General features: G+C 47.4%; 1 protein-coding gene across 2 annotated transcripts in view; it reads left to right on the top strand.

The window, feature by feature from the left end:
- Positions 1-22,060, top strand: part of ADGRD1 (adhesion G protein-coupled receptor D1) — a 146,460-nt gene that overhangs the window by 12,879 nt on the left and 111,521 nt on the right. For both annotated transcript variants that reach the window (XM_081251725.1, XM_081251726.1), the window contains 4 exons: positions 14,618-14,797; positions 17,127-17,381; positions 19,546-19,610; positions 20,394-20,549. In XM_081251725.1, the coding sequence (XP_081107851.1) occupies positions 14,618-14,797; positions 17,127-17,381; positions 19,546-19,610; positions 20,394-20,549 (656 nt within the window). The remainder of the gene's footprint in view (positions 1-14,617; positions 14,798-17,126; positions 17,382-19,545; positions 19,611-20,393; positions 20,550-22,060) is intronic.

Genomic DNA, 22,060 nt, shown 5'->3' with positions numbered 1-22,060 from the left:
GGGAGGGGAGGAATAGGGAAGCAGACACCTAGAATTCTAATGCGAGACCCGTCCTAGAGGTGGAATTAGAACATGTCTCATGTCTCATCAAGGTGTGAGGGCAAACTATTTAATCTTGTAAAGCAAAAACAAACAAACAACAACAACCAAAAAACCCAGGAAACAAACAAAAAAGAACCCTCCATAAAAGGCAGACACAGGGATGTCACACTGGAGTTTGGACGGGGCCATGGAGTTTGTGGGAAGTAAATTGATGGTGTGGCTCACAGAACGTTATTTCTGGCTCCAGGATGTTGGCGCTGGATCTGGGCGGGGCGTGCCTTTTAAGGTTTGTGCCATGGGTTTGTTCCTTTTATATCCATCAAGATTGGAGGGGGCAGTGGAGAGAGATGTCCCAGCAAGAGGCTGCAGGTCTGTGGTTAAACTAATGCCGTGGACGAAACCTGTAGATGCAAAAGAGAAGTTAGGAACCTAGTCCTTCTTCTTTTTTTTTTTTTCTTCTTCTATGAAAAGTAAACTGTTCTCCAGTGTCTGAGCTTCAGACAATGGACATCTGAGCCACATTTCAAAACTTTCTGGGAAATTGTTCTCTGCCATCCAAATCAGCTTCAAGCTTCCAAGTTCCATTATCCTAAGGAAATAAAAAAATTTCTTTCTAGGAAAGAAAAAAGTTTAATGCAGCCAATTTGAAAGCCCTAAGGCTTTTTGGACATCCATGGCCTTATCAAAACCGCCCTGTGATGAATTCATTGTTCTTGACTCTGGGCCATAATGGGTTACATTCCAGTAAAAGTAAACAAAAGCTTAACAAGGTGATAACATGTGGAAGCAAACGTTTTGGACTTCGCAGGACCCAGAGGTTTGAGAAAGGGTTTCGCGGTCCAAAACCACGCCAGGTTTACAAATCCACAGTTCAAGCTGTTCCTGAATTCAAACAGCCCTATAAACACAGCAGCCTTGTTTATTCCTCTAAATTTAAAACAGCCCCGCCTCAGCTACAAGGACTAAGAGAAGCAAGAAGGCAGTCACGCCTGCCTCACCCCTTCCCTGCCTTGGTCAGGAAGGCGGTGAGCGGGGGTCTCTGCCTGGTGTCTCTCTGGGTCTGTAGGGAACGGCCTCTCCCGGAGGACAGGTGTCTCTACAGCCTCAGCTACCAACTGGAATTGACCTGTGTGGGATGGAAGGTCCCGGGAATTCCATTGGCTGGGGACGATCACAGATGACCAGCCTTTGAAGGGTGACTATGATGGGACCAGTGGGGCAGCCCAGCTATTGCAAATCAGAACTATTGGGAAGTTTTACGTGAACTCTGCGGTCATAAATTAGAGGCCTCTGAGCTGACTCTGGACTGTGGCTGTGTTTTGTTTTGCAAAAGCACAGAGTTAAAAACTTTTAATTAGTTGCCAATGTTGAAAAATAGGAAGATTTCACATAAAAATATGAATTTCCAATTTCTCTTGAGAAATCCACCCCTCCCAGCCGCAGGCCCATTCTGATTGGGTGGAGCTGAATGGAATGGCCCCCTTTGTGATGGACATTGCCCTTTGGTTCATCAGACTTCTGACCCTTTGATCATTGGGCCAGTTGGACACAGAGCACGTTAAAGGTATGGGCTCTGAGGCCAGGTGGCCTGGGTCCCAATTCCTGTTCTAATGCTTTCTGTGGTGACCTTGGGTAACCATTTAACCTCTGAGTCCAAGTTCCTTATCTGTAAAACAGGTCAATCAAAGTTCCTTGCTCATGGAGTTGTTCTGAAGACTGGCACGTGGTTGGTCCAGCATTGAGAGGCCCTTGGGGTCAAGTTTGGGTGGCTCCAAACTTCCCTCCTGTCACCAGGATCTTGGTCCTCACCCAATCTGCTTGCTTGTATGTGACCCTATGACAGGGGCTGACATGGCTGGACTGATCATAATAATGACCCACAATTGTTAATCATTCACTTCGTGCCAGTCAGTGTTCTAATCTTATTACATGTATTAATTCATTTCATCCTAAAAAAAAAACCCGAGACAGACGAGACCTCAGGTGGTAGAGAGAGCTGGGAGCTTTGGCTTCACCTCCCACCCTGTTGACAACTTTTCCTGTGTCATGTTAACTGGAGCCTTTTAAGGTGTTTTTCAGGTGGCCACTTTCTCTAGAGAATGGCCAGATATCCAGGGAAGCCAGGAAGCCTCAAGTCAGTCTTGGCCCCCAGAGACCGTGCTGCTGGGGGGCTTAATGAGGATGCAGAGGGAGGTTGGGTATTCCTCCATCCACCTCCCTTGGTGTGGTCTTCAGACAGGGCCACCGAGCATGGGTGCCATCCTAAGGACCACTGCATGCATCTCCCCATTTTACTGACCATATCCTTTGCTCTGGTGGGTTTCCCTGGGGCCTCAAATAGCTTGTATTTCTGGGTTTAAGGAGAACAGCGAAGGTCTGTCCAGCATTTTCCAAATCAAAGTCCATGTAGCATGTGAAGTAGGTGAGATGATTTCAGGTGTACTTGGAGTGATTAAACAATGAATGGTTATGTTTTTATTTTAAGATAGCTCGTCAGAAGCTTAAGATAGCTTTCATAGATATTCTTTAGGATGAGACTTCAGTAAGTAGTAAGCTTTGAATGGGTTGACTTAAAGAACAGTGTTTCATAATAATAATCTAGGTGCTGTTCAGATAAGATGAAAACGTGAGTGATTAAAACGTAGGCAACATTGGATCAGCCTTTTCAGATACATTGATCTAGCGTCCTCCACGTGTGCTTTTGGAGGTGATGGTGGGCACAAATGTATGACCCATTATTCTTATAACAAAACTTTTATATATATATATATTGGCCTCACTGCACAGCTTGTGGGATCTTAGTTCCCTGACCAGGGATTGAACCCGGGCCCCAGCAGTGAAAGTGCCGAGTCATAACCACTGGACCGCCAGAGAATTCCCCCAACATTTAAATAAAGAGAGAAACGCTACCCATGCCCAGTCCAGCAGGTCAACTGTTTTCGTATTTGTGATTTCCCAATTCTCTTGTGGCCTCTGTTCATATTTTTGGCTGATTTTTTTTAACAGAATGTTTTAGGAGACAGGATTGAGGTTAGAGCTTTTCAAAAAAGGATAAAACATCTGAGCAATTTAGCTGTCCCTCTCCATGTTCTCAGGTAGAACGTGGAATCGTCTTCCTCTGCCAGGCTGCTCGCTCCAAGCTCTTGAACCCACACCCTGCTCACCCTAGGGCCTCTCTCCACCCGCTCAGCCCGCTTCCCTTGTTTCTCTGAGCTGAACGTGGGGCCTGCCTTTTGGCAAACGGTATCTCCTGGGCAAGTTTTCTTATGGGTGCTGGGTGCAAATGCAGGAGAAGCTTTTGAGGAACTTTTGAGAGAAAAAGGCTATTTGAACATTAACCGAAGGAAGCACAGTCTATGTTCCTTAAATACTGAGGTGTCTCGCTGCCAGCTCCCACGGCCAGCAAACACACAAGCGGGGAAACTCAACGTGGGAAGGGACTCTTCCAGAAATGTTCCAGCATCTTGTTTCATTCCCCTGTAGACCCTGAGAGCTCGGCTCGAGTGTTACTTTTGCAGGGATGAGTCCCAGACCAGCCGTGTTCCTCTGTCTGTGTTCTCACATCTCCCTGTACGTTTTCCCTCTAGCCCTTGCACCGGTGGTGATGACCTGCTCATTATGTGTCTTCCTTCTTTGGCCTTTAGCTCTGTGAAGGCAGGGACTCTGTCTGTCTTGGTCATTGCTGTGTTTTCAGGGATGAATATCAGCATCGTAGATGTTTGATGATCCATGTCGCTTGAACAGATAAGTCTAGTCTTTTTGATGTTAAATTCCTTTGAACGCTTCCCCAGCAAATGTCTGATGGGCTGTCTTTTGAATATCACCCTCGATGGGTCCTTCTCCATTCCTAAAGGGGCCTGTCCCATTTTTGCACTCCTTGGACCTTTAGAAACTTATTTCTGATATTGGATTAAATTCCATCTTGAGTAATTATCTCTAATTTGAGTCCAACTCTAAATCACCTTGGCTCCCTGCAGGGAAGACATCCTCTCTGTTTTACTCATTAGCTTTACCTTTCCTCCCTCTGGAAATGCGCCCTTTGCTTTTCCCTCTTGTGCGTTAGAGCTTCCCCTGCTTATAAACACCAAGAAGCCTGCTACAGCTCCGTGGCAGCAGCTGGGAAATCTCACCATCCACATTCCCTTCTTCTCAACTTCGATAGGACTTTTTTGCCCTTTGCATTAGGTTACTAAATTTAAAAAGCTGTCAACAAAATGCTAAAATATTTACAGAATTGAGTTTCAGGACGGTAATTTCCAGAATGGTCTGATGGATACAGGCTGGGCATGGATCCAACTTCTGTCTCCCTCAGATGACTGGGGGTTATGGGGCTGTTGGAAAGCCTGATGGAGCCTCAGAGAGAAGTATTCATTCAGTACGCCCATTTCACAGAGGGGGAAACCGAGGCCCAGAGGGGGCACAAGACAGCCTAGAGCCACATGGCGATTTAGTGCAGAGTATCTCAAAGTGTTGTTTCCAGACCATCAGCAGAAGAGTCTATTGCAGAGATCGTTAAAAATGGAAGTTCTCAGGCTCCAGCCCAGAACCCACTGAATCAAAGTCTCCATGGATGAGGCCTGGGAATCTGTAGTTTTAGCCAGGACCTCCAGGTGATTCTCATGGACCGAATCACAGAGCTGGCCAAGGCTGACTCCGTCCCACAGATGTGTTTTGTTTGCTGGCGTTATGTCGATTCTCACATATTTTATATTTTAATCAGCTTTCTAAATTGTTCTCGACAGGATGGGTGGGTCCAAATAGCCTGGCTCACTGTTTGCAGAAAACAGAGCCTCTCTCATGGTGCTTTAAATGTTTTTTTTTTTAATTAATATCTAATTCCTATATAAGAGAAAATTTCATTAAAAAATCTATACTTCTGACTTCTCTTAAAAAAATCAGAAAATCCGACAGTGTTCCCTGCCCACCTGGCAGCGGTTGGTTACTGACTGTTTCCTTTGGAATGGTCCAGTGGTCTCCAGACTTCCTGAATCCCCAGCATCCTCAGTTTCCTGCTTGCTGAGACTGAAGTGCAGCTGCCACTCACCTGCTGGTCTCATAATAATGAGAAGAGAAATGGTTAGTGTGAAAGAGAGTCCTACAGCACCAGGCATTTCTAGAAGAAATTAAACAGAGCCTTTTTGGGGAGCAAGAAGGGTAGACATGAGTAGTATTTGATATGCAGTGTTTGATCTGAGAAAGTGTGTCTGCATGTTGAAAGATACAGCCTGAGCTGCCTTCGAGGAACACGCTGCCTGTCTTACAGGGTCAATCCTCCTAGCAAGATGGGCTTTTGAGTTTACGGCCTCTGTCGTATACACTAAAGTCTGAGAAACACTGCCCCTTTGGGTCTCTATCATCTTTCTCTCTGCATTTCATATATCACATGTTCTCCTACCACTGCAAACTCAACTATGGCTGAAGACGGAACTCCTTATCTTTCACCCGGTGTCTCTTCTGTTATCCAGATTCCCCACCACTATGACCTTCAGCTCTTTTTCTCTCAAAAGTTTGCTCTTTGCTGTATCATTTCTCCCACCTTATTTAATTGTTACTTCCTTGTCTTGTAATCATGGAGTTGGGAAAAAAAAATCTAAGGATACAGTGTGGAAGCTTCACTATCTTCACAGCTTCTCTTTGTCAAGTAAAAATCAGATATTATTAGGGAAGACAATGAACACTGGGCCATGGAGTTGATACCTTATAATGTTTCTACTTTAAGAGTAAGGTCTCTTGTATTCACTGGACCATATATAGCCTCACACTTTGCTCCTCAATTGTTCTTTGTGTTTAGGATGAATAAGAGAATCTTGTGAACCATTCTCTTTGTGTTTTTTGGCAGCTGGGTCTCCACAATATTGAGAATGGATGAGAGTAGACCACTTGAAATTTGTACCGAGGAAACTTACACAGCCAGATGTGGTTCTATTCTCATAGTCCTGAAGTGGACCAAAAAATGGCACGTCATCACCTTAACTCAACTTTTGTAATGTCGACTATCAAGGCAGTGAGGCAGGATGTGTTTATGCCAAAGAAGAAGTCCAAGAGCGGATTATTTACTTTAATAGGTTGAGGTTGAATGATGTAATTATCTAAATTTCCAGGCATGCTAGAATGTTTTTAAGACTAGTGATTCTTAAATTTCATTCACTTTTAAATTGTTTTTATGATTTTTTTTTACCATAGACACATAACACCTGAACTATAATACTTATACCTTTTCTTTAAATTTTACTTACTTTGATTCAATTGAAAAGGAAACTTTATATCACCCTCAAGAACTGAAAACCAATCTTGGTTCCCATAAGTAGAAGATACCTATATTGTTGAACTCTACGTGGGTACCGTGGCCCACCAGAGGCTCTAAATTTGAGATGTGGCATTTCTGTGTTAAAATGGGGATTAGCAATTGTTACTTACATATGAATGGACTCTCTCCTTGTCACAATCAGAAGAACTGGAAGACCATCGAGAAGGGACTCATGTGATTCATGTTATGTAAAAGCATGCCTATATGCTAAAATTGTCTTGGAGAAAGTGTCTGACACGAGAGGGGGTGGAATTGTCAACTCTTAGAAAGATGTAGGTAAAAACCATCATATCAACCTGTACTCTGCTGAAATGCAGAGGTAGGGGTCACACTTTAGGGTCTTACAAAATCAGAGTTAGGCATCTACGGCAGAACCTTGCTGGTGGACTGCGACCTGGGTGTCTGGGTCTTTTCTCAGCTTAGCCAGAAGGCCAAGATCTCCCCATCACTCTCTCCCAGCCTGTGCTCTTTTGGAAGCACTCGGTAGGTGGTCACTCCGTAGAGACGCTCTGTCATCAGAACCCTGCACGCTTGCTTCTTTCCTCTCCTTCTCGGCCACACCGCACAGAAAACCCACTTAGAATCCTACAGTTGGTAGATTCCTTTGACATCCTCTATTCTTTATAAAGAAACCACAGCCCCAATTCTGGAGCCTTTCTTGACCAAAACCTGGGAGAACATCCAACCTCCATGCCTGAGATACGCCGTAATAAAATTGGATGTTGAACCAGGCAGATCAGATTAAAGACCTTCCCAACCGAGCAGAATCTCTTTTCTTTTCTTTTCTTTTTTTTTATGAAATCCTTTTTATTTTGAGATAATTGTCAATGAACACGCAGTCAGTTGTAAAAAATAATGCAAAGCAACCCAGCGTACCCTTAACCCATTTTGCAGTGGGTGAAGCTGAGTGATTAAGTCAAGGAACTTGAGGTGGAGAATGTCCTGATCTTCTTTGTGGACCCAGGGTCGTCACAGGGGTCCTTACAAAGGGAGAGGGCAGGGGGCAGAGTCAAAGAGAGATGTGAAGACGGCTTTGAAGTTGGGGGAGGGGCCAGGAGCCCAGGAACGTGGGTGCCTCTAGAAGCTGGAAGAGGGTGAGAACAAATTCTCCTCCGCAGCTTCCCAAGGGGACGCAGCCCTGCTCACCTCCTGATTTTAGCTCGTGGGACTTCTACCTCCACAGGCTTGAGAGTGAATCGTGTTGTTATCAGGCATAGAACGATGCGGTGATTTGTAGGAAACTGACACAGAGGTACCATCTCAGATTTCCCTCCTAACCACAGCTCTCAGACCCCAGTCTCTCCTGGCCACATCTGCCTCACCAGCCTCACCTTCTGCTTCTCTCTTACCCTCCTGGCCACATCTTGTCACAAGACTGATATGAGGTCCGCTCCTTAAATGTTCCACGGTCCTTCGTCCTGTGCCTTCCCTTGTCCGAGTCACACCCATTCTCTTCAGATCTCAGGCCCACAGTGACCTTCAGGAAGCCTCTCTCAACCTCCAGGGTAGATGGTGCCCTGCTCCGATGCTGTTGTCCATGTCCCTCCTCCCTGCGCTCATCACACCTGTCCCTGGGGGGACCCCCGCATGACTATCCACGTCGGTCTCTCCCTGCCCACATGGTAGTAAGTCCAGGAGCCCAGGGACCCCGGGGTCTGCTCACTTTTCTGCCTCCAGACCCTCCCTCACAGTGTCTGATGTGTATCAGCCACTGATTAAATGTTTGTTGAATGAGTGAATGAATGAATGAGGATGCTGCTATGAACTGAATGTGTGCTCCCCAAATTCATGTGTTGAAATCGTATCCCTATGAGAGAATTTAGAGGTAGGCCTTTGGGAGGTGGTTAGGATTCCATGAGGTCACGAGGGTGAGGGGTTAAGGCCCTTATAAGCAGAGGAGGAAACACGGGCTCTCTCTGTGTGCACGTCCCATGGAAGGCCACGTGAGGATAAAACCAGCAAGAGGACTTTGCTGGCAACGTGATCACAGCCTTCCAGCTTCCAGAACTGTCAGAAATAACTGTCATTTAAGCCACCCAGTCTGTGAGATTCTGTTATAGCAGCCCGAGCTTACTGAGTCATGTGTTATCTAAGGTGAGACCACAGCCCGGGAGTGAAATTGATGGCCTTGTATTTTTTTTTTTTAAGTTTTATTGGCTTTAATATCAAAAAAATTTTTATTGAAGTATAGATGATTTACAATGTTGTGTTAGTTTCTGCTGTACAGAAAAGTGATTCAGTTATACATATGTGTACCTTCTTTTTGGTATTCTTTTCCATGATGGTTTATCACAGGATATTGAGTATAGTCCCCTGTGCTCTACAGTAGGACCTTGTTGTTTATCCATTCTATATATAATAGTTTGCATCTGCTCATCCCAAACTCCAACTACATCCCCCCGCCACCCACCCTTCCCCTTGGCAACCACAAGTCTGTTCTCTAGGTCTGTGAGTCTGTTTCTGTTTCATAGATAGGTTCATCTGTGTCCTATTTTAGATTCCACATATAAGTGGTATCATATGGTCTTTCTCTTTCTGACTTACTTCACTTAGTATGATCATCTCTAGTTGCATCCATATTGCTGCAAATGGCATTATTTCATTCTTTTTTATAGCTCAGCAGTATTCCATTGTATATATGTACCACATCTTCTTTATCCATTCATCTGTTGATGGACATTTAGGTGGTTTCCATATCTTGGCTATTGTAAATAATGCTGCTATGAACATTGGGGTACATGTATCTTTTTTTAAATTTATTTTATTTTATTTATTTTTGGCTGCATTAGGTCTTTGTTGCTGCCTGCAGGCTTTCTCTAGTTGTGGCGAGCGACTCTTCATTGTGGTGCACAGGCTTCTCATTGCGGTGGCTTCTCCTGTTGCAGAGCACGGGCTCTGGGCGCGTGGGCTTCAGTAGTTGTGGCACACAGGCTTAGCTGCTCTGCAGCATGTGGGATCTTCCCGGGCCAGGGCTCAAACCCATGTCCCCTGCATTGGCAGGCGGATTCTTAACCACTGCGCCACCAGGGAAGCCCACATGTATCTTTTTGCATTAGAGTTTTCTCTGGATATATGCCTAGGAATGGGATGGCTGGGTCATATGACACTCTATTTTTTAGTTTTTTGAGGAACCTCCATACTGTTCTCCATAATGACTGCACCAATTTACATTCCCACCAACAGTGTGGGAGGGTTCCCTTCTCTCCACACTCTCTCCAGCATTTGTTATTTGTAGACTTTTTAATGGTGGCCATTCTGACCGGTGTGAGATGATACCTCATGGTAGTTTTGATTTGCATTTCTCTGGTGATTAGCGATGTTGAGCATCTTTTCATGTGCCTGTTGGGATGGCATTGGTTTTGATGCTCTCAGCTTCCCACTCCAGAACATTCTTGAGCCTGCTCTGCTGGCTCTGGGTGGTTCTCATGGAAACTTGCTTTCAGCTGGTTGTCATAGTCGACATGTGTGGATAAGCTCATGTACTCTCATGCCATTGCACTGTAGGTGGATGTGTGTCTCACACAGGCCTAGGGCCACCTCTGTGTTGAACCAAGTCCTCTTGGAAATGGGAAAGGATGGAGAGTCTCCTTGCTCCCCCTCTCACCCTGCAGCCGCTTCTCCAGCATCCTCCCCCGAATCAGCCACCCACAGTAGTGGTCAGGAAGGAAGGAGGGAACCATGTGCACATCCTTGTGGTGGCCTTTGGTGGGGCTTTGGGGTCAGGAAGGGGACTTCTCTGTGGATTGTCAAACTTCAGCTGAAAGGTTGTAAGCAACAGAAACGCAACTCAGCTAGGCTTGGGGGATTTATTGAGTGGATCCAGGTAAAGACTGTGTCCTGGTTATCGACTGCTGCGTAACAAGCACTCCCAAACTTAGCAAGTGCAACACAATTTAGCATCACCTCTCATGGTTCTGGGGGTTGCCAGGGCTCTCACGCAGCTGCAGCCGTGGCAGCCAGGACTGGGTCCTCTGAAGGTGCCCCTGAGGTGGATATCCAAGACCACTTTTTTTTTTTTTTTCCCAAGACCATTTTCTTCACTCATATCTCTGGCACCTCCAGCTCCACTACATGGTTTCTTTCTCCACCAGCAGAGTCTGGACTTGTTCCATGTTGGCTTTGAGCTCCAAGAGGCAGAAAGCTGAAGTTCCCAGACAGTTAACGGCTGCACCTGGAACTTGGCCACGGACACTTCTGTTGACTCCGCTTGGTCAAATCAGCCAGAAGACAGGTGGAGAAATTGGCCTGAGTCTTGGTGGAGAGCGGGAAGGTCACATGGCATGAAAGCAGATGGGATTGGAGACGGTGTGGCTTCTTTGGGAGATGGAGCCTGCCACAAGCTGGGTCCAGGTGCTTAGATAATGTCACCAAAAGTTTGAGTTCCTCCATCGCTCTGGCTCTGTTCCAAGAAGGCTTTCCAGGTGTGATAGCAATGTCCACCCAGAGTCTCCAGGACTCCCTTTTATTGGCTGAAGCCTGTCCATCTCTGAGCCAGTGCCTGTGATTCCGACTGGTCCAGCCCATGTGAACCTGGGGCTCTGTGGTCAGCCCCACCTGATCTAGAGGAAACAGGAGTGGGGAGGATGGTCCCCCCCAGGAACGTGGAGGTGCTGTGCTGGGCGAGGGAGGATGGGGGTCGGGCTGCTACATCACCTGCGGGTCACCTTGCCCTCCCTGCTGCCTGCTGCTTTGGTCCACTTTGAGTTAACAACATGCAGGGCATGGTGCTGAGCCCATGGGTCTGGGAAGAGCTGCTCCCCTACCTGGAGAGATTCCCTACCCACCCCTGCCTGCCACCTCTGCCCCGCCCGCAGCAGACACCAAGAGGATAACGCACAAGAAGACTTCCTCGCCTAGCCCAGGTCTGTAGTGTGCGTTTTTCTCCTCCATGGAATGCCTTCGAATCTTTTTTGTCTAATTCAGCAAGTGAGTCCTCTCCCAAACCACACTGTCTCTAAGGGCAGACAGAGAGATGACAGGTGCAGACTCCAGAGCCAGACTGCCTGGTTCAAATCCTGACTCTGTCGCTGGCTGTGTGGCCTTAGACAAGTTACTTTACCTCTCTTGGCTTCAATCCTCTCACTTGTAAAATGGGGGCCGTACTAACACCTGGCTCATAACCCTAACTGTAACCCTAACCCTAACCCTAGTCGGGAGGACTAAAAGAATGAATACATGAAAATTCCTGGGACATTCTATCTTGCTCAAAGTAAGTTTTCCTTAAGCAGTAGTGATCCTACTTTTCTTTATGAAGTGTTCTTTATATAGTAAGGAAATTCATTTCTTGTTTGTTCAGTGTTTTACAAATAATTTTTTCCTGGCTTGTCATTTGTCTTTTGACTTTGTCATAGTAAATTTTTTGCCTTGAAAAATTTTATAATATTTATACACTCAAATGTATCCATCTTTTCTTGGGACAGCTGGATATTTTTTCTTTTCTTTTTTTTCTTGGTCTTATTGAGAAAGAACTTTCCTCACATTATTTTTTTCGGAGGGATGAGGATTCAATGCTCATAAAAAGAAGAAAAGTATTGAATCAGTTTGTCAATATTGCAGTTCTTTTTTTTTCAGAGTTTTTCTCCTTTGTATTGACAATTCCAAGTGCAAGAAGCAAAGTTCCTGAAAATGCTAATATTAGAGGGCTCATTGTGAATCTTTTAAGACTCTATGAAGACATAAATTGATGTTTAAATGCAAGCTGTTCCTCAGATAGAAATGATTATTTTGTAGGCTGAATGAACAAAAATGAAAAGCTTGGCTTATAGTAACCATTGTTTGCTTCAATCTTCCCTTACCTAATGCCAAATTGAATGTTTTATTTTTATTTTTCTTCCTGGACAGAAAGATATTTGGCCAAGACAGGATTGAGTGAAAGGAATTTTTAAATGCAGCAAAGTGTTTGGAAAAAATGGACTTGTGTGAATCCCGCTGGGACTTCGTTTCATAACAAAAGTTTCACAATGTGCCGTGTTCGTGTCCATGTGAAATTGGTTGTTTCTGAGTGGAGAGGCATGGCAGGAAGGCTCGGGTCTTTGTTTTTGGACTCTGCGCCGCTGCAGTGCAAGGCAGACAGAGAAGTACTGGGATGCCCCGGGCCTGGGAGTCCCCTCCACCTGCTGAGTGGAACAGTGTCTGGGACAGCCCAGCCGCCCTCTGAGCAAACTGCCAAAGTCCCATCCTTTCATTGGCATGACCTGTGTCCCAGGGCACTTTTGAGGACTTTTCTTTTTCCTCAGTAGCCCTGAGAACATACTCCTTACGACTTTGAGCTCTACCCTGGAGTCTCTCTGAGCCTCATCTGTTATTTTGAGGTTCCTCTTTACATTAAAAAAAAATTAGAGAAATTCCAAACCAGGGAATTATATATTATTATATATTATATATAATTATGATTATAATATATAATTATAATTATATATTAATTATATATTAATTAATAGTTAAATATTCCCATGATTATTATATAATCATGCCATGTTTACATGTTTATTTTAATCGTATTAAGGCTTTCGACCTACAAAGGTATAATGCAGTGTAATTGTCACAGTTATATTGTCACAAGACATTTGAACAACTTGTGACAAATATGTTGATTCATGAAGCATTACAGCCAGGATGGGTGGTGATGAGGCAGAGGTTTATACTTGATGACAAATGTCTTCTTTTAATTCAGACTCTCTCGGACTGTGCCCATAATCTCCTTGGAAGATAAGATCCAAAGTCTAAAATTGGTGCCTTTTATATAAATAAGGCCCAGGGCACATGGCCGCCCCCGCTCCCCTCCCAGCCCCATCCTGGGCCTGTTTTGATCAACTCTGGGGACCTCCTCTCTCAGCATCAATGAAGCCTTCCCACCACAGAGCCTGGGCCAGGTTGGGAGGGCTGAGGCCGCCTGAGTTATTTCCGGCTTTCACCACGGAGTCCAGGCAGGCTGCATGCATTCACACACACACACACACGCACACGCACGCACGCACACGCACGCACGCACGCACACAGTTTACTTATGGGCAAAGAAAGGGTAAATGTTACTGGATTCAGAGAAGCAGAGTGGAGATAATCAGGGATCCAAAGGGCAATTCCAGGAGCCTCTGGCCAGGTGTGGCCACTGTCACCCCTCCCCCGGGAGCCTGCCCCTGGACTGCAAAGTGATCGTGGGTCAGGGTCTTCACCATCAAGGGCTGGCTTTGTTCCTTACCCTCCCCCTGCTTCCAGTGATGGAGACACACCCACCAATGGGACAGCTTGTTCATACCATTTAGTCCACGTGGAGCCTGGGGACCAGGCTCAGGACTTAGGAGCCTGCGGACTGGCTGTCTCGGCTGCCAGGGCCTTCGTGTGCCCCACTTTGTTGGGAATGAACAACTGTAGGTCTCAAAACCTTTCAAAGTGGCTTCCTCTTTGACTAGAAATGCCCTACTGGGAATTTATCCTAAAGGCATCTAATCTGAGACGTGCAGAAAGGTTTAGCTTCCAGTTCTGTTTGGGAAATTAAAAGTTGAAGGCAACTTTAAGACTCAGCCACAGGGGGAGGGGTTTGCTGTTTAAAAAAACAAATTACAGTTCCTGTTTATTTTATTTTTTGGCCATGCCACGCGGCTCTCGGGATCTTAGTTCCCCGACCAGGGATTGAACCCGTGCCCTCAGTGGTGAGCGCACAGAGTCCTAACCACTGGACCACCAGGGAATTCCCTAGAGTTCCTGTTTAGAATGTGATGAGGTGCAGATACAAACAATGATGACATAGGGGTGTATTTATGGACATTGGAGGGGGTCTATGATGTAGTAAGTTTTCAAAACATGTGGCTTATAAACCAGTATGTATGAGTTGGTTCCTTTCTCTGTAAAATATGTTTATGGACAGGCTTTGGAGCTACCTTAACTGCCGACGTCTGTAGGTCAGACTGAGTTTGGGTCTCATCTGAGTCGGTCTCTAGTTCAGGGACCTTGGGCAAACCGGACTCAAGTTTCTTCATCTGCCTAACGGGGTAAGCCGATGAATAATAATCGGGTTTTGTAGTATTTATGAGGAGAGGATTCATTTAAAACCCTTAGTAAAGTGTCTGGTACTTAGTGAGCTGTTCAGAAATATTACCTGTTTTTATGGTCTGTATTTTCTGGATTGAGCATACACTGTCTCTGGAATGAGAAAAAAGAAAACTGCCTTTTAAATGAAAAAGAGCAGGGAGAACGACCTGCTTCAGTGAGGTTAACTTAAGTCCCATCCATTTTTCTTTAAAAATAACCCCACGCCTTTTCTGTCCTCAGGGGTCACGTTCTCTTTTTTCTGGAAGACGCAAGCAGAACAGTCCAGAACAACCCCTTTCGCGTTCGGGGGACAGGTCATTTCCAACGGGTTCAAAGTCTGCTCCAGCGGTGGCAAGGGCTCCGTGGAGCTGTACACGCGTGACAACTCCATGACGTGGGAGGCCACCTTCAGCCCCCCAGGTAAGGGCGCCGCTGGCCCGGAGGGACCCTCAGGGAGGCGTAAGGAGGCCAGACGCTCCGCTGTCGGTCCCCTGGCCTGCGGGCGGTTGAGCCACGTCCTCTCAGGGGCTGCTTGGGAGGACTTGCTGGAAAGGGTGAGATGACATCCTCTGCGGAGATGTCTGCACGGTGGATGAGGGGCGGGGTCCTTCGGGCGGACGCCTGGGCTCCCCCTGACCGCGGGATGGCTGGGGCACTGCGCCATGTTACTTAGTGCCCCGAGCCTCAGTTTCCCTAATGAAGGCATTAATGATACTTACCTCACAGCTTGGGGGAAATTAAATGGAACATTGCATGCGGAGGGCTCAGCACAGTGGCTATTGTTTCTCCCTTTCCTGTCCTTCCCCTCCCTCCTTCTTTTTAGTGCTGTAGACTTGCAAATGTTTAGACTTCGCGGTGAAAAAGAGGGCCTGACGATTAGGGGAAAGAAGGCGGGCGGAGGGGAGGCGTGTGGGCACCAGGCCAGCGAGGGCCTGGGATTCAGGAGGGATGGTCTGGACCAGTGTGGGGACTGGGTGTGTGCAGATGAGGCTGAGTGCGTAGGTGGGTGTTGGGAGGCCACGTGGTTCTGTCTGACGATTCCTGTTTCCTCCGGGGCTCAGTGGGATCCTTCGCTGGCCCGGCATGAGGTCAGAGGTGTGGGCCAGGAAGCTGGGGGAGGCCGGAGGTCTGGAGTGGGAACTGAGATGGGGAGAGGCGACGGGGGACTCAGACTGTCTCGAGGTAGTGTGGACGGGCTGCCCAGTCCAGACTGGAGGCTAAGAAGGGAATCGCAGAGGTGGAGGGCAAAGTGAGAGTCTAGAACGATCTCCTTCAGGAGGAAATGACATCTCTGACATAGGCAAGGAAAATTCATTTTCGGACCATTTAAAGGAGGCTGTGTGTCTCAGTTGTTAAAAAACCATGGGCCCTGGAGCCACGCAGCCTGGGTCAAATCCCGCTCTGCACCCCCCTGTTAGCTGTGCGCACCCGGGCGCCTTACCCGCCCGCTCTGTGCCTCAGTGTGCTCGTCTGTAACGTGGGCACAATAACAGTACTCGGTCATAGGGTGACTGTGAGAGGGGAATGAGCTACCACACAAGGATCCTACAGGAGAGGGGCCCTGTGAGCACTGCACGCATCTGCCTGATTCTGCTGCTGCTGTGAGCCGGGACCAAGCTCGTACCTCCATACCCGGAAAAGGGGCAAATTCAGTGCACACAGAGTTTGAGAGAATCTTGCGTGTTTGCCCTCTCTGCTCCCCGAGGCCAGAGCTTGTCTCTGCCTCCTCCACCTGTTCAGACCTGCCTGTCCTGGCCCTGTTCATGGCTCTTATCACCTTCCACGTGCTATCAGTCTCTTCCGTAAGAAGAGAGCCCTTGGGGCTGACACAGTATCAGGCACCCAGTCGTTTATCTTGAACACGTTTTAAGGGCAGATCTGCTGAATCCTGATTGTTTCCCCACCCAGAGAAATGGGGAGGACTGCAAACATTTCTGCCTGGCAGTTGCTCTTTATTTGTTCGTTGAAGGGATTTTCACACTCCAGGGCAGTGAGACTTTGGACCTGTCTCGGATCCAAGTGCTCTCCGGAAACTCACGGCTAGAAAGTTGCACAATCCCAAGCGAGAACCCCGGGGTAACTGCTGGGTGATTTAAGATGACCGCCTGGCTCGGGTCATAGGCTTCCTATACAGGGCGTCTTCCAGCAGCAAGTCCCTGAGGGCGTCTGAGCACACACCTGTGTGTGTGGCCATTTGCGGGGCAAGCTGCCGTCAAAGTCCAGTGAGCTTTCTTCTCGTTGGTGAACCGTGGTTCTCATGACAGAGAGACGAGTCATTGCCGAGGCTCCTGATATAGGATCCTGACGGAGCCAGGAGTGGTCTGTTCTCCCCCGGTGCTGCCATATTGGCTGCTATCACCTGCTTGAGGTCAGGGCAGAGGTGGGTATCAGTGGCCTTTGGGCTGAATCAGGTCCTCAGATAGGTCTCATTGACCTGCCCTGTGCTGGCCTCGGCTGGATTAAAAAAATATCTTTGAACAAGTTATGACCATTAGTTATTACTTCATTTAATTTAAAATGACAAAGGGTCTCTTTGAACGGCTTTTGGGATTTCGGGGGTGGGTACCTTCTTTCCTGTGCTCCTAAGGACTGAGGGAAGTGAGATGTGGATTATGACCTATATGAGGACTCAACCAGCGGTAGCACTGACCCATCATCATAAGAAAGAGAAATGTGCTTAAAACTAGAATGACCACTGCGTGGGGAGCTTGACCCACCTCATCAGAAGGGTGTCTCTGCTCTTTCCCAGGCCCCTACTGGACTCACGTCCTATTTACATGGAAGTCCAAGGAGGGCCTGAAAGTCTACGTCAACGGGACGCTGAGCACCTCAGACCCAAGTGGAAAAGTGTCTCATGCCTACGGGGAGCCCAATGTCAACCTCGTGATAGGGTCTGATCAGGACCAGCCCAAGCGCTACGAGAACGGCGCTTTTGATGAGTTCATCATCTGGGAACGGGCCCTGACGCCGGATGAGATCGCCATGTACTTCACAGCTGCCATTGGTCAGTGAGAGGGGAGGGGCTGCGGGCCGGGGGTGACCTAGCTCCTGGGGAGGGGGCGGGCTTCGCAGCCACCTCCCCTTCCCAGCATTTTTCTTCTCCTCCCTCTCCTGATGCGGCCGTCAGCGCTGCAGGCTGAGATGTGTCCTGATCAGCCTCACAGATAACAATGGGTTTTCTAGAGCCCCTGCCCTCTGAGATGGAGGAATCCACAATTTACCAGAAACACGCTGAGACGAATATTCTCCTGCTGTCACCAGGGAGTTTTCGAGGTGTTTGTGACAGATGCTTATGGAAAGCTTTGGGAATCAAGTGGTCCAGGTCCATTAGTGCATTCTATCCACAAAGGTTTACCACATGCCTCCCGCATGCCAGACTCACCCACCACGGGCCCTCGGAGCACCCCCAGGACGCTGCCTTCCTGCTTAGCACAGAGTGGTGGTTCAGATCAGGGACCCGGGGGACTGTTGGACCTGGGTTCAAATCCTCAGTCAACCACGATGAACTGTGGGACTTGGAAAGTCACTAATTTAAAAAATGGAGGTAACATTCATAGAACGTGAATGTCACCATTTTACAGTGTACAGTTCAGTGGTACTTACTATGTCCACATGTTGTGCAACCATCACCCCCAAAGGAACCCAGCACCAGTGAGCAGTCACTCCCCCTTTCCTCATTTCCCAGCTCCTAGCAACCACTAATTTACTCTCTGTCTCTATGGATTTACCTATTCTGGATATTCCATAGAAATGGAATCATATGTGACCTTTTGTGTCTCATATGACATCACTAGGAATCTCTGTTTTGGACTCTGCCTTCCTTTGCATAAAGATTTGTCTGTACAGGAAGCTGTGAGCTAGGGCTGTAGGTACCCAAAGGGGGCGTTTCCCTGGGTGACCTGTCTGGAGGGGGCCCCTCTTCTAACCTGTTAGCTAGAGCAGTGCCATTTTCTGATGGGTCGGTCCAGCGGAGGTGGCCTCTTCTTTTCTAATTCACACAAAGGCAGAGTGTGGATCAGCTATCCCTCTGCTCAGGTGTCCCCCCAGCCCTGCAATGGTTGGCTGTTCCTTCTGTAGAGAAGCCCAGGAAGCAGAAGGCTTTGGTCAGAGTCCCACGGTTTGAAAGTGTGTTTCTTTGACACTAGAAACACACTCTGCACAATCAGATGCTCTTATAAGAGCCAGTTGGGAACCGAGACTGACTTAGGACCTGGCTGACTCTCGGTTCTCAGCCTAGTCTCACGTGGTCATCAGTTATGAGGATGGACAGGGCCGCTGGGCTGAGTTTTATTGTCCTTCACGTTCTCTTATGGACTCACATGAGGTAAATGTGAATTTGCTGGGACTCCTTGGCATCCAAGGAATGACTGTCACTCTGACTTGGAGAACACAGTGTTTGGGGCTCTGATCCCCAGAGCAGTGTCACACCTTACCCTCTCACCAGCTACCCACCTCCACCCACGGGGTCATTTACTCCTGGAGCCAGGGATGGGTGATGAGGTTATTCCCTCAGGCCACCCAAAGCAACTTGAGGGGTTTCCAGCAATGAAGTAGAGTGTCTAGTTCAGTCCGTGTTTTCACTGGGGAATACGAAAATTAGAAGGCGTTGGACGTCTTCATTATTATCATCATTCGTAATGGACCAAATGGGGTCTTGAATAGAATCCTCGGGATGGGAGGGGCTCAGGAAGATGGTCTCCCCACCACTTGATGGGGTCCACGCCAGTGTCACCTCACTGGGACGGGAGGTGCCGAGGTCTCCTGTTTGTCCCAGCCCAGTGATTCACAACCCTCTGTGTTTTATCTCTAAGTAGTCCAGATGGACTACTGGCAATGGAAATCCATTTCTTTTGCTTCTTTATTTATTTGAAATCAGTAAAACCATGTGTAAAGTCATCTTTTTATATGATGACTTGCCTAAAGACTATTCCCAAGCAATTTAGACTATAAATGGAACAATAATTTGACCTGGGAAAATCCATACAATCTACCCATTTGGCTGATTTATTAGGCCTTTATCGTTCCAGCGACATTGCTACTCAAAACATTCTCAGACTCTTAGTTTGTCTCTGAAGCTGGTAGATTTTTGAACAAGGACAGGCCTTCCTGAGGGTGAATGAGGTGACCACGGCTTAGCCCTTAATGAAGCATGATCGATTTTTTTCCAGGAAAGCATGTTTTGTTGTCTTCAACGCCACCCAGCTTCCTCACGACACCCACAGCAAACACCATGGTGAGCAGATGCATTTAATGTTGTCCCCACCTCCCCATCTTGGTGATGTCTTTTTGCTTGGACTATATGCCAGGAGAGTGGGAATCCCATTACACAGTCTGGTCCTGTCTTACTGGCAGTATAATGAATGTCTGGGAGGAAATAATCAATGGAGGGGAAGCCAACACTGGCACTAAATCGCAATGCTCGAGTGACTAAATGGAAGACCTGCTTCCTGTGTGGCCTGTAGCCTCAGGTGCCTACACGGAGTTAACAAGACTTCCCAGGGACCCCCCCCGACCCCCGACACGAGACTGTGTTCTGGTGCACTTGGCACCATGGGCTGAGAGCAAAGACGAGCTGGCCTTGACATTGGCTTCTCTCTGCGCCATTTTCTTCTGATGTTTGAGGAAAGGATCAATACATTTAGAAAGTGTTCCCCTCTGGAATTCATTTGTGATCAATCAACTTCCCTTCCATGGGAACCTTAACGTAATAGCGAGTGAACAGACTCTAGAACCATCTGCTTGGGTTCAAATCCCAGTTCTCTTATTTATTTCTGCGTAAGCCTCTCCACGCTTCGTGTCATGTATCAAATGGGTGCGTATTTCATGAGGCTGCTGTAAGGATGAAACGTTAATACTATTTGTGAAGTAGTCACAAGAGTGCCTGCCTGGTATATAGTAGGTGCTACTACCATGATTACTATGGTGTGAGAAGCATGAGGCCCAGAGGACACACTGAACTTCTGTAGAAATCTCGGCTTTAGTTCTTAAAGGAACTCGTGTTGCTGATTTCTTTTAGGTGCCCAGTGATGCATACCATCCCATCATAACCAACTTGACAGAGGAGAGAAGAAACTTCCAGAGTCCTGGAATCGTTCTGAATTACCTTCAAAATATGTCTCTCAGCTTACCCAATAAATCCCTCTCAGAGGAAACAGCATTAAATCTCACCAAGGTAAAGCTATTTGATTTCTGTGCCGAGTGGATCAGCGTTGGCAAACTGCCAGACCATGGCCCACAGATGTGCCTTGTTTGACCTACACAGGGCTGAAAGAATCAGAAACTTTAATATAAAAGTCTGGATTTCAACCAGATGGCGTGGCTACTCCGGCCAGCTGTACACAGCTCAACGGAGTCTCCTGCAGATGAGACTCGACTCTTCATCTTGTTTTCCCAGTGCCCAGCCAGCCTGGCCCCTCTCTCCATCCACCTGGCCCCTGTAGGCATTTGGGTTTGCAATTCCTGTTCTAAAGTCTGCCACCTCCCTTGGCAACAGGTAGAAGGTGGAGTTGGGTCTTTGGCAGATTTAGCCGTGGGGCCACAGTGTGACCCCAACACTGTGACTTGTATCTCAGTGGGAATTCCCAAAGTTATGTAAAGCACTTAGGGAATGCACCACGTATGGCACTGGAACCAAGGTGCTTTCTCTTTTCATTCTCAAAATCTTTCTAGGTCGAGGTAGAGGAGCATGCTGGGCTCTTGGGGGCTTGATAACTTCGATCTCAGCACAGGGCTCCTGGTTGATGTGCAGAAAGAAGGGATGCCTGAGACCGTTTCACTTCAAAAGTGCAGCAGGATGTGTAGGGTCTAACTGCTGGGTCGAATGTCTCTGCCGGCTACTTACAGTGCACTCTCGGTCGCGTTATGTAGCATCCCTCTGCCTCACTTTGCTCATCTGAGATATGGGGAGATAATAGTACTCACCTCACTGGGGACTAAAAGGGTTCCTACGTGCATAGTATGTGTCTGGCACTTGGCGAGTGCTTTTTAAGGGTTCTTAATTCTTACTGGTTTCCTTGCTGAAGACAGATCCAAAGAAGTACCTGAAAGTATGTGTTCTGTAAACAAAGACATCCTGAAATGCAGGGTGGGTCCTGAATGCCATAGTGTTCCTGCCCAGGCGACAGAAGCAAGAGTTAGACGTCTCAGATTTCGTTCATTCATTCATAGAACATGCTAGGTTCTGAGGATCTGGGATGACCAAGAACCACTTCCTGCTTCCAAGAGGCTCAGGGCTGAGAGGATGAAGATGGACCATGGAGTCTGAAAAGTGCTGTGAGGGGGTGTCCCAAGCTGCAGGAGCTCAGTGACACTGGAGTCAGGCAAGCCTGGGCTTGACCCCCAGCTCTATGTCCTTGGGCAACTTTTTAACTTCTTCAAGCCTCAGTTTCCCAGTCTGTGTTATGGGGATAATTTGATGACCCAAGTCTCTCTCCTAGAATGGTTTTGGCTGCAAATAAACAGTCAAATTACTATTTTAAAAACAATAGGGGCATCTAACTGCTTCACTCCAGGTTTGATTACTTCAGTCTTCATTCACAGCAGGGATTTGGGTAGCAGCAGGACAATTCTCTTTGCGTTCTGCTCCGTTTCCAAGGGGCTGGAACGGTTCCAAACACCACACCTCACTAACAACCAACCGGAAAGAAAGCAAAGTCAGGGGGCTCCTCCTTCTTTATAGGGGAC

Source organism: Mesoplodon bidens (assembly GCF_964165515.1).
Source record: "Mesoplodon bidens genome assembly, chromosome: 13".
In the NCBI taxonomy this organism is placed as follows: Eukaryota; Metazoa; Chordata; class Mammalia; order Artiodactyla; family Ziphiidae; genus Mesoplodon; species Mesoplodon bidens.
The sequence above is the reverse complement of the archived record's forward strand: the minus strand, read 5'-3'. Positions and strand labels throughout refer to the sequence as shown.